The sequence below is a fragment of the Eumetopias jubatus genome, unplaced genomic scaffold, assembly GCF_037043125.1.
Source record: "Eumetopias jubatus isolate StellerSeaLion01/CBP00866 unplaced genomic scaffold, mEumJub1_p1.0 scaffold_1, whole genome shotgun sequence".
Lineage (NCBI taxonomy): Eukaryota > Metazoa > Chordata > Mammalia > Carnivora > Otariidae > Eumetopias > Eumetopias jubatus.
In genome coordinates, this window is record NW_028274807.1 from 215,985,437 (window position 1) to 215,998,027 (window position 12,591).

Genomic DNA, 12,591 nt, shown 5'->3' on the forward strand with positions numbered 1-12,591 from the left:
CCGTCTCTCTCTGACCCAGGGGACTCCTATTCATCCTACAAAGCCCCAGTTCTCATACCTTCTTCCCTCAGGATGCCTTCCCGGCTCACCTCTGGGCCGCCCTAAGCCCTGTCACTTCCTCTGGTCCCAGGCTGACTGCAGGGGGCTGGGCTCTGTCCCGCTCTGTCTTTCTCCAGCGGGAAGGCATCCTCAAGGGCAGATCTGATGCAGAATTGTCCCAGCACATGGGCTAGGACACAGAATTGCTCTTGAAGAGGGTTGGGGGTAGCAAGACTGCCTGGGAGAGCACGGCTTTACAAAGGAGGGGGCCTTAGAGCCAGGGCTCTGCCAGATGCGTAAGAGTTGGGGAGACCCCTTACCAAGGAGGAGAAATTAGGGTTAACCGCCGGATCCTCAGCGCCTCAGACAATGGGATAGGACAGGGGAGGGGCTGCCTAGAAGGACACAGGGTGGGTGCTAAGGCCCGGAGGAGGCCGGAAGGATGGCAGTGTGGGGAGCCAGAAAAGGGGTATTAGGACACGCAGGGCAGGGGAGGGCAGAAGCACGTCCTCCCCACTCAGAGCCAGAGCTCCTATGTCCTTCCCAGGCCCCCGAGGACTGGGTGGGGCAGGGTCAAGGCCAAACCAGCTAGTCCTGGCCCACGGCAGACCCTAACTTAGGGCCAGTGAGGCCCAGGGTCACCCCTTCACGCCAAAATCCTGCCCTCCACGTGGCTTCAGAGGCTGATCTCAGGCCTGTGGACCCCGTTCGCCCACCTGAGGCCCAACCTCACTTTGCTCCAGCGCAGTGCAGCCTCCGGGGGCTTTTGCTCCAGCGGCGCCCAGCCTGGTCCCTCTCTGCTTTTGTGGCTGATGAGACCCCGGCCCAGAGCCCTGGGTCTGGGGGTCTTCGAGAATGCCGGCCCTGCCTGGGAGCCCTTGGCCAAGCCCTGCACCCAGTACCCTGGGCTCACCCTCACTCCCTCCCTGGGCCTGGGCTTCCTTCTCCCTCCGTCACAGGGGTTAGGGATGGAGGGGGATGGGGGACCGGCCTCCTCACCCCCCTGCAGGGGGCTCTGTAGGGGCTTGCCTTCTCCAGCTCCACGGCCATCTCCAAGCCTTTGTCCTCACAGGACCCTCCCCCGGGAATGCCAGATCCTCCACCACTGTCCACGGACCGGACCGGACCGGACCTGCTCTGGGAAAGCCTGTCTCAAGCAGGATGCCCACAAAGCTGCTCCCTGAGAGCGTTGGCGCCCCTCCCCTCTAAACAGACCCTGCATTGATTAGGTACCTAATTGTGTGCCAGGCCCCAGCCCACCAGGTTCACCAGCTTGGAGCCCTGGGCCCCTTGGGTGGGGGTCTGGGCGCCTAGGGGGCTGATTCCGCCCGCGGGCTCTGCCCCGCCCCTGCCGGCCTTGGGTGCTGCCCAGATGGTGAATAATGCGGGGCTGGTCGGCGGGAGCGCAAACAGGGGTCACGGCTCAGGCGGGTCCGGGGCCGAAGGCTCCCGAGTGGGCGCCGGCCACCAGCATCCCTGTCCCTGAGCCCAGGCGGAAGCGCCCACCCCTCCCCCAGGCGGCTGCGCGGATTCTCAGGCGGGCTGGGGGACACCCACTGACCCCCATCAACCAGGCCGGGCCAGAGGGGCGTGGCCAGTGCAGGGGGAGGGGCCCGTAGAGACGGACGGAGAGACAGAGAGGCAAGGACAGACAGGGCGCGGGCTGCGGAGCGGAGCCCCCGGCCGAGGCTATTTTTAGCCCCCGCGGACCCCCCCTTCCGGGCCGCGAGGGCTCGTCGCCCCTCCTCCAACCCCGGAGCACCTCGCGCACCCCGGCGTCCAGAGCTGCCGTGCCCTCCGTCTGTTCCCTCTGAGGACGTGGCAGCGCCGGGGTCCTCTGGGCGGCCCGCCCCTGGTCGTGACTCGGTTTCCCCAGGGGCCCCGGGAGGCCGGACCACCCCGCTCCCCGCTCCGTCCTCCCGGGCCTGGGCCCGGCGCCCACCCGCCCGCGGGGCTCCGTGACAGGGGCGGCCCCAGCGCGTCGCACCGGTCATCATCGTGTCCAGGTGAGGCTGGGCCCCCAGGTTAGGGGCGGGGCGTGAGAGCGGGCAGGGTGTGTCCAGCGGTGGCCCGCCCTGCTGTGGGTGTGTCCCCCCGGGCCGGTCCAGCGGCCAGGTGCTGGGTGTCCCGGGTGTCGGCGAGAGTGGGTCTGTGTCCGCAGGGGGCGGTTGGGCCCCCCGCTGTCCGCCCCCCGGCCGTCCCTGTGTGGCTGAGGATGTACTGTGTGGGGTGTTTCCCTGGCTGGGCGCTGGGCTGCTTAGGTCCTTTGATGTGGCAGGAAGGGTGCAAGGCGCTGGGTGTGGCTGTGAGCAAGTGTGCGCGTGCACTTTGTGTGTGTGTGTGTGTGTGTGTGTGTGTGCGCGCGCACGCGCGTGCATATGCAATGGTGGGTCTCAGCACACATCCGTACGATCTAACTCGCTGTCCATCCATAACCACGGCCAAAGGCCCGCGGGGCCTGTCCCTCACCCCACACTCACCCTCCTGTGCAGCCCCTCTGCCAGCCGAGTGGTGAGCCCTGAGGGCACCCATTGTACCGATAAGGAAACAGGGGCTCACAGGGGTCCCCTGAGTCAGGGCCGAGGCGGGGCTCAGACCTAGTTGGGCTGACTGTGGAGGCCCCACTCTGTACCCTCTGAGGTGGGGGGCCAGGTCGGTGTCACAAACAGGAAAAGTTCCCGGAAATTAAGCCTTGTGGGCTGGTGAGGGGAGGCAGAGGCAGACCTGGGGACTGACAGGGGCCCTGCCCCTATGTGTGCGTCTCCGCGGGTTTCTCTGGGCCTCCGCCGTGGACCTGCGCCGTGGGCCTGTGAGGCCGCATCAGGCACGGGCTGGCCTGGCCCCTGCAGCTTCGCACTAAAGGGCGGCGGCGATCACTTGGCTAGTGTTCACAGGACTCGGCAGATGTGCTGGAGGGCTGCCGCGGGGCTGCCCCCCCCCCCGCCCCATGCACACGGCCAGCCAGGAGATAAGCCTGGAGCACACCAGGAGCCGGGGGACACGGCAGAGGCAGAGGCTCAGTGGGAGCAGGTCAGGCCTGGGGAGGCCAGCCAGAATGCCAGCAGGCGACTTAGTATCCCCATTTTCTGCATTTCGCAGAGTGGGGGACACGGAGGCTCAGCGGTGTTGGCCCGCAGCTTGGCGGTGGCAGATCAGGGGCTCCAGTCCGAGCTAGTGGGAAGTCAGCATCGCCCCTGCGGGGAGTTTGGGTGGGCGTGGAGACAGGCGGCCTCACAAGCCAGGGCATGGAGTGTTGAGAGGGAGATGGACGTGTTGAGAGATGGCTGGCTCCCCAGAGCAGGAGGAGAGCGGGGCTAGTGGTGACCAACAGGCAGAGGAGGGGCCTGGCGCTTGGGAACCAGAGATCACATTCCACAGGGGGCTGGGCCTGGGAGGGCCCAGCCTGTGTCTGTGCCTCTGAGGCAGGATGGAGCCCCCCATGGCCCAGCCTCACCCAGAAGGGCTGACGAGAACTGAGTGTTACACGTCCTCCAGGAAGGAGCCGGGAGCTGAGACCCAGGTGCTGGATCCCAGGACTCAGCCAGGGTTCCCATCAAAGTTCTGGAACCTCGGCTCCTTGGAATTCTGGACTCGAGGCCTCCTGGGTTCCAGAACCAGGAGCTCATTGGAATTCCAGAGCCCTGGTCCCTCAAAGCCCAAACCTCCCTGCCCTTGAGCCACGGAAGCCTGGGTTTGTCCGGCAAATCTGGGGTGGGAATCTGGGGTCCGTGCCTCCCATGAGGCACAGAGAGGGAGATGGATTTCCCCTCCGCGGGCCACACAGGGCTGATTCTGGACCTCGCACTATGTTTGACAGTCCCTGGCAGGGTGAGGGCCCTGCCATCCCTCCCAGCTAATTTGGGAGGGGATAGGAGGCCTTGCCAGGGGCGCCTACAGGCCTGGCCCGTGTGCCAGGGAACTTGAGACGGCCGCTCTCACCTGAACCTGGGGGTGGGGTGGGGGTGGGGTGGGGGTGGGACTGGAAACCACAGGGCCGTGGCCAGAGGGAGTCATGCAAGTTTCCAGCCTCCCCTGGGGCCAAGGGCTCTGGGTCACAGGTTTGTTCCCAGACAGGGGAGGCGTGAGGTGGGCTCAGAGTGTGTGGCCCCAGGCAAATGAGAAGTGCATGAGCGCCCACACAGGGTTGGGGCTGTGAGCCCTAGGAGGAGCTGGTGGTCGCTCCAGGCTGAGGTCGGGGCAGTGGCCCAGGCACAGCCCAAGTCCCCAGAAAGTTTCAGAAACAGTGCATACCAGCTCTCGAGGGAGAGAGTGCCCAGGCCTAAGAGGAATCCAAATGCAGGCCAAATCTATGATGGCACAGAGCATGCCGCTGCTCTGCAGTGGAGGGTAAGACTGAGGTCACCGTGGACCCCACGCAGCCCCCTGCCTCTCTCCGGGCCTCATTTTCCCACTCCAGGCCCCACCCCGCCCAAGTGGCCGTGGCCTTGGCTCTCGGCCTGGGAGCAAAGCTCAGTGTGGTTGTCAGGGGCTGGATAATTTATGAGGAGCGATAAGGAGTCGCTGAGCAAAGGGGCCAGGCCAGGCACCGGTTAGCAAGACGGGGCGCGAGGGCCGGCACGACAGGAGCGCCCACGGAGGGCTAAGCCCTGTCCTCAGCTCGGCTCAGTCCCGTCATCCGCGCCATTGTGCAGGAAGGGAAACTGGAGCTCACAGCAGGGTCAGTGAGAGGGTTCGTGGCAAAGCCCGGATTCAAATCGGGCCAGACCCGCTTTTTAGAAAATTCTGTCCCTTAGAGAAAATTCCAGTGATGGCGACCCTTCACACCCACGGCCCCCATCCTCCCTCTGACTAGCAGGCCTATGAATCATTTGCACACGCTTCCCACAAGGCCTGGATTTACATATCAGATCAGCTCAGGTCAGGATGTGGGACTTGGACCAGAGACGTAACCTCTCTGGTGCCTCCGTCTTCCCCCTCTGCAAAATGGGGGCCGTAGTAGGAGCTTTCTGAGCTCTAAGTGCCCGGCACCTGTGTCCTGCCCGCGCCCGCCTACCTGTGCCCGCTCTGCCCTCCCCCTCGGCGCAGCCTCGCTGGCCACACAGGGAGACCTGCGGTGTGGACGCAGGGCAGGAGGCCAGGGACCCAGCAGCTAGGCCCCAGCCCACCCCCTGATGGCCTCTCTGGTGTGTCCTTCTCGGGCACTGGGAGCTGTTCTCTGAATGGTCTCTGCTTTTATTTGTACGTGACACCCCCACAACGGGTCTGTCTGTCCACACTCGCGGCAGCTGGGTCCCCGTGTCTCCAGTGTCCTCCCGCAGCCCCGCAGGGTAACAGGTCTCTCTTGCTGCCATTTATAGCTCGTCCCGGGGGAGTCTGTCGCTCCAAATGAGTTGAGGTTTTTTATGTTGTTGTTGTTCCCAGAATGGAACCAGATTTCTGGGTTTATTTCTCATTATAAAAACAATGCCACGAAAACGGGGGGGCAAAAAGAACCCGCACGACCCCAACACGGGCAAAAGGCAGCGTCTTCCAAAAAGGCCGAAGGTGTCGGGCCTCCCGCGTCTACGCGGCGCACTCGGGACCCGGAGGCTGACCTCAGAGCTGGTGTGAGAGCCCGTGACCTCTGGCCGCCCGCCCGCCGCCCTCCTCACCTTGGACGCATCCCATCTCCCAGCGGCTGAAATCTGTCCTGGACTCTGCAGTCGTCCAAGGGCTCAGCCGGGTGACAAGCGGGGCCATGGAGCCCAGAGAGAAGAAATCATTTGCCTGGGGTCACGCAGGGGGCGCCAGGACCGTGGTTCCAGCCCAGAGTTTCTGGGCTCTTCTCGGTGACCCGGAAAAGATCCCTGGTATTGTCCAGGGGCCGCGGAGCAGACAGCGCAAATCCTCACCCTTGTGGGTCACTGAGTCCGGGGCAGGACAGAGCTGGAGGCAGTAGAAGTAGTAATACCGAGCGCGGAGTGAGATGAGTCAGGACAGGCTTCTTCAAAGAGGGGATATTTGAACTGGGCCGTTGAAGATGGTGTAGGAGTTCGCCAGGCCCACTCCGATGAAAATCACAATGAATTACCAGCAAATCTTCTCTCTGCCCCCCCAGGTGTGCCTGAGCCAGCGCCAGTTCTCCCCAGCTGCAGCCCCGGCCCGATGGGGTGGTGACCCTCCCCTCCCCACTCCGGCGCCATGTGGCCCAACGGCACTTCTCTGGGGCCCTGTTTCCGGCCAACCAACATCACGCTGGAAGAGCGGCGCCTGATCGCCTCTCCCTGGTTCGCCGCCTCCTTCTGCCTGGTGGGCCTGGCGTCCAACCTGCTGGCCCTGAGCGTGCTGGCGGGTGCGCGGCAGGGCAGTTCGCACGCCCGGTCCTCCTTCCTCACCTTCCTCTGCGGCCTGGTGCTCACCGACTTCATGGGCCTGCTGGTCACCGGCGTGATTGTGGTGTCCCAGCATGCCATCCTCTTCGACTGGCACGCGGTGGACCCCAGCTGCCGCCTCTGCCAGTTCATGGGCGTCATCATGGTCTTTTTCGGCCTCTGCCCGCTGTTGCTGGGGGCAGCCATGGCCTCGGAGCGCTACCTGGGCATCACCCGGCCTTTCTCGCGCCCCACGGTGGCCTCGCAGCGCCGGGCCTGGGCCACGGTGGGGCTGGTGTGGGCTTTGGCGCTGGCGCTGGGCCTGCTGCCCCTGCTGGGTGTGGGCCGCTACACAGTGCAGTACCCCGGCTCCTGGTGCTTCCTCACTCTCGGCGCCCAGCCCGGGGATGTGGCCTTCGGCCTGCTGTTCACGCTCCTCGGCAGCTTCTCGGTCGGGCTGTCCTTCCTGCTCAACACGATCAGCGTGGCCACTCTCTGCCACGTCTACCACGGGCAGGAAGCCGCCCAGCAGCGCCCGCGGGACTGCGAGGTCGAGATGATGGCTCAGCTCATGGGCATCATGGTGGTGGCCAGCATCTGCTGGATGCCGCTGCTGGTGAGTAGCAAGTGGGGGCTCTGCTCAGGGCTCCTGCCACCCTCCGTGACTGGGCTCCAGCTCATCCACAGTGGGTTTATTTATTTATTTTTAAAGATTTTACTTACTTGAAAGAGAGAGAGCGCAAGCATGAGCAGGGGGAGGGGGAGGGACAGAGGCAGAGGGAGAAGCAGGCTCCCCGCTGAGCAGGGAGCCTGATGCGGGGCTCGATCCCAGGACCCTGAGATCATGACCTGAGCCGAAGGCAGGTGCTTAACCGACGGAGCCACCCAGGTGCCCCTCCACAAGGGATTTAAATCCTCGGTTTTCATCTACCCAAGAAAACATGGACACAGACCCCAGTGTTCGAGTGTCCTTCCTTGAGGAGCTCGTGAACAAGACACAGATGACCTCCAACCTGGGGGGCAGGACTGGGATGCCCGGGGAGGGGCTCCAAGGTTCTGTGGGGTATCAGAGAAAGTCTTCCAGAGAAGGGGCATTGGGGCTGGGGTTTTGAAGGATACATAGGAGTTTACCTATGAAACAAAACCAAGGAAGGCATTCTAGGTAGTATCACTGAATCATCAAACATTTCCTGAGTCTACTTTGTGCCTAGTTCTAGGCTGAAACCCAGCTCTGCCCAGATTTTCCGAGTCAGGGGAGCTTGGCTGAAGTCCTTCCACTGATCAGTGTAGTTAGCCATTTGGGGTGGCTATTTTTCCATTTCTGATTCGATCAGGACATGTCTGGAGTCTGAAGTCAGACACTCGGTTTCCAGCCCATGTCCAGCAAGGACTTTGCTGCATGACTGGCTCTGGGCTTCCCTCCTCCAGCCTTGGTGTCTGATCATGGGGATTAGAAGTCTGCCCTTCCGAGTGATGGTGAACTCATTAATCATCTGCTCCTTCCACAAACATTTCATGAGTGACTCCTATGTTCCAGGCTCTGGTCTAGACACTGAGGACACAGCCCAGAACAGAAGTGACAGAGATCATTCCAGGAGCTCTTGCCAGTGGGGAAGGCAGACCATAAACATAGCCTATGGATGTGGAAAGCGGTAGTCAGTAGGAAGTGAAAAGAACTAGAACAATAACCAAATCGGCAGAGGTGCCAAGTGGGTTCAGTCGGTGGAGCATGCGACTCTTCAACTCGGGGTTATGAGTTCGAGCCCCCCCGTTGGGTGTAGAGACGACTTAAAAATAAAATCTTAAAAAAAAAACAAAAAACCTGCAAAAGGAGAGATCACAAATTTGTTTTTTTGCTTTTGCTCTGGGTTTTTTGTTTTGCTAAGAATTTTTTACAAACGTTAAGTGGTCAGAGAAAAAGTGCAAAGAAGCATCATATTTTGATATTTTGTGACACGTGACAATGACATGGAATTCAGATTTCCGCATCCAGAAATAAAGTCCTGTTAGAACACAGCCACACCCATGTGCTTCCTTGTCGTTTTGAGGCTGCACGGCCCTTGAAGAAAATGTGTGCCACCAAAGGGGCCCTAAGAGTCATTTCACGATTCAGGGAGATTCTACCTAGGATGCCTTCCTGGGTTTTATCTAGAGGTGGAACTCCTACCCATGCTTCAGAGCCCCAGCTCCGATGGTTCAGAGCAGAGCAGGGCTCATTCCGGGCGTCCTAAGAGACTGGGGCAGATCGTGGTCAGGGACTTCTTGGTGAAGATGACATTTGAGCAAAAACACGGCGGAGGTGAGGAAGTGAACTGTGTGTGGAGATCTGGGGTGGAAGCGTTCCAGGAAGAGGGCACAGCACATGCAAAGGCCCTGGGGCAGGACCCTGCCTGGCATATTGGAAGATCAATGAGAAGGAGCAGAGTGGGTGAGGGAGAGAGAGGGAGGAGGGGAGGGCGGGGAGGGGATAGGTCGTGCAGGGCCTAGGGGACCGCAGGGAGGATGTGGGCTTTTCCACCCGGGAGGTGGGAGCCCTGGAGGACGGTGGGCAGAGGAGGGTGGGACCTGACTCAGGTGCTGCCCAGTGACTATTAAGGGTACTAATAATAGTAAGTCAATATGTAAATACCCTCAGATCCATGAGAACAGGCCTGGGAAGGAAACCCCAAGGGCAGGACAAGAGCACATTTGCTAGCCAGAGCAGCATTCTGCGGCTGCGGCCCCCGTGGGAACCCATCGGTGCCAGCAGCTGGGACCCACCCCAGGCACCGACTCCTTGCTGGCTCTCTGCTCCCCTCCCCTGGAGATGCGCACGCCTGTCACCTCACAAGGACCCTGACCTCCAGCAGACTCATCCACGCTGCTGCGCCTTGCTCTCCTCCCTGCCCCACCCCCCCCCCAGGGACGCCCAGAATGGGCTCTGTCCTTCTCTGAACCATTAGAGCTGGGGCTCTGAAGCATGAATAGGAGTTTACTCACTAGGCATAAGGGAGAAGGCGTCCCTTCCCTTAGGTAGAAACGTTGAATCGTTAAAAAAACTGAGTCCCCTTTGTGGGCAAACTTTTCCATAAAGGGCCATATGGTAAATATTTTAAACGTGGCCTCTGTCACAGACACTCAGCTCTGCTGTCCCATCGGGGCGGGAGAGCAGCCACCGGAGACAAATGGGCGTGGCTGTGTGTCCGTAGGACTCCGTGTGTGGACCCTGGGATTTGAATCCCGTGTCATTTTCACCTGTCACAAATGCCCCCCTTCCTAGTTTTTCTCCCACTATTGGCACCGGTAAAAACATTCTTAACAAAACAATAAAGCCAAACGAAAAAACAAAGCAAACAAAACAGAAAGAGGTGGAAGGCCAGATTTGGCCCACAGCCAGCCCCTGCCCTAAAGCCTCCCCTGGCTCCCCATGGCCCCAGAAGATAGGCCCACAGACACTGCCTTCAAACTCGCCTGCGGAACCCCTGTGTGCCAAGCGGCTTCTGCCCCCAGCTCAGCTCCGGCGCCCACTCTACCTCCCACGGGGCCTGCCTCGCTCCCCCCGTCATGGCTCTGTCACCCCCACCGCCACACCGGGACTGCCTGGCCACCATGCTGACGGGGCTGCAAGCCTGTGCCAGAAAGACCTGGTCTGTTGTGGCTGGTGCAGTGTCCCCAGCTTTGCCCAGCACGCAGTAGGTGCTCAGGAAACAGTAATATAATTTTTTTAAGATCTTTTTTTTTTTTTTTAAAGATTTCGTTTATTTATTTGACACAGAGAGAGAAAGAGAGCACAAGCAGGAGGCACAGCAGGCAGAGGGAGAAGCAGGCTCTTCGCGGAGCAGGGAGCCCGATGCGGGGCTCGATCCCAGGACCCTGGGATCATGACCTGAGCCGAAGGCAGACGCTTAACGACTGAGCCACCCAGGCGCCCCTAAAAAGATCTTATTTTTAAGTAATCTCTACGCCCAACGTGGGGTTTGAACTCACAACCCCAAGATCAAGAATCGCACAGTCCACCGATTGAGCCAGCAGGGGCCCCACCATGAATATTTCACCATAATCATTTATTTTAATATAATACTTTAACACAATATGAATGATAATGATACTTGACAATATAAATTTTTAATTATAGTTATAAAATATACATTATAACTATCACATTCTTATTGTATTATAATTTATATTTAATTATATAAATTATACAGTTATAACGGTAATATTATATAATTTTAAATACTATATAAAATATAACTCCAATATATTACGATAATGATAATTAACAATATATTATTAGATAATTAATTTCTTACGTATTTGTAAATCACATGACATGCCATACTAAACATAAATTTCAATAGTAATAAAAATATTTAAATAATTCAATATACAAATGTAATACAGAATTATTTAATATAAAACCGTGTCATAAAATTGTATAAAATATACGTTTTAATATAATATAAAATTATTTAAAATAAAACATAGAGGGCGCCTGGGTGGCTGAGTTGGTTGGCCATCTGCTTTCAGCTCAGGTCATGATCCTGGGGTCCTGGGATCAAGTCCCGCGTCGGGCTTCCTGCTCCGAGGGGACCCTGTCTCTCCCTCTGCCTCTCTCTCTCATGAAAAAATAAATAAAATCTTTTCTAAAAAATAAATAAAATAAAACATAGAACATAAAAATTAAATATTTAGTGTGCAATTGAATAGTATAGTTTTATATCATAGAATGTTTATAAACGGTAACGTGTTTAAGAGGATAATAACGTGGGCAGTCAGTGACTCACCTGCCCACACCTGCGAGCCTTCTTTCCCACCGTGTTTACTTGCCCCCGGGACATGGGCAGGAAAAGTGCGCTCTTTTCCAGCCATATCAACTGAAGCTCAGAGAGGCTGGGCAGCCCTCCCCAGGTCACACAGCAAGGCAGTGGGAGAAGTCCCCCCCGATCTCGGCAGCGGGGGGGTGTCGCAGGGGCTGCGGGGCCCCAGCTAACTGCTCTGACCCCCCGGCAGGTCTTCATCGCTCAAACAGTGCTGCGCAGCCCTCCCGCCATGAGCCCCACGGGGCAGCTGTCCCAAGCCACTGAGCAGCAGCTGCTCATTTACCTGCGCGTGGCCACCTGGAACCAGATCCTCGACCCCTGGGTGTACATCCTGTTCCGCCGGGCCGTGATCCGGCGCCTCCACCCTCGCCTCAGCACCCGGCCCAGGTCGCTGTCCCTGCAGCCGCAGCTCACCCAGAGACGCACGGTGCAGTAGAGCCTGAGGGGGCAGCCGCACGGAAACCCCCCCAGCCAGCGCGTCCCTCCTGAGATCTCCCGCCTCCCTGACGGTCACAGCTGCCTGTCCTGGGGTTCCAGGAGCTGGGAGTATCAGAAGGACCAAGCCTTCGAATGGCAGGATCGTGGGCTGTCCTCCATCAGCGTTGGGGACTCCCCAACTCTTCCCCATCCCCCTCCCCGCCCCAGGAAGGGTGGGCAGGCATGTTAGGGGGTGTGTGAGGAAACGAGACTTGCAAGCCTCCCCTTCCAGAAATCCTCTGGGAATGGGGGACTCCAAACCCTGACTTTGACCTGCTTCCTGGGGTACAGTTGATCCCCTTGGGTACCCCAACCCGAGAAGGCTCTGCTTAGGAAATACTGAATGTGCACAGGTGACACACCCCCTCTCTTGCCAAAATATATCTTGGCCCCCCCAGCCTTACTTTCCTTTGAGTCTGGAAGTCATCAATCTTTAAAGTTGGCGCATCAGATCACTGTTCCACGGCGTGCCCACGGCCGGCAGCCGGAGCAGAGCTGGGGGGTGGGGGTGGGGGCGGGGCAGAGGGGGGACCTGTTTTTTGTGTTTTTTTTAAAAGATTTTATTTATTTATTTGACAGAGAGAGACACAGCGAAACCAGGAACACGAGCAGGGGGAGTGGGAGAGGGACAAGCAGGCTTCCCGCTGAGCAGGGAGCCCGATGTGGGGCTCGATCCCAGGACCCCGGGATCATGACCTGAGCTGAAGGCCCAATGACTCAGCCCAATGACTGAGCCACCCAGGCGCCCCTGGGGGTACCTGTTTCTTTCACTCAACACTTCGGACTCCCAGCACCTTGAACAAACAGCACCTGGCCCGTAGTAGGTGCTCAATAAACATCAGTTGAGGGGACAGGTGATTGAGCCTTTGCAGAGCGCCCGTAACACTTAGTAAAGGGCTTGGCACACAGCAGCCGCTTAGGAAGCATCGGTGTGGTCATGTGTGCCCCCTAAACCCTCATGC

At 58.8% G+C, this 12,591-nt stretch overlaps 1 protein-coding gene across 1 annotated transcript; it reads left to right on the top strand.

The window, feature by feature from the left end:
- The first annotated feature begins 1,671 nt into the window (after nucleotides 1-1,671).
- Nucleotides 1,672-12,036, top strand: TBXA2R (thromboxane A2 receptor). The gene is made up of 3 exons (XM_028126062.2): nucleotides 1,672-2,045; nucleotides 6,098-6,966; nucleotides 11,343-12,036. The coding sequence occupies exons 2-3, from the start codon at nucleotides 6,181-6,183 to the stop codon at nucleotides 11,586-11,588; spliced, it is 1,032 nt and encodes a 343-aa protein (XP_027981863.1). The 5' UTR covers nucleotides 1,672-2,045; nucleotides 6,098-6,180; the 3' UTR covers nucleotides 11,589-12,036.
- The last annotated feature ends 555 nt before the right edge of the window (nucleotides 12,037-12,591 follow it).

Coding starts and splice junctions, on each gene's coding strand:
- TBXA2R (XM_028126062.2), top strand. CDS start 6,181: ATGTGGCCCAACGGCACTTCTCTGGGGCCCTGTTTCCGGCCAACCAAC. Junction 6,967..11,342: donor TCTGCTGGATGCCGCTGCTG/GTGAGTAGCAAG, acceptor ACCCCCCGGCAG/GTCTTCATCGCTCAAACAGT.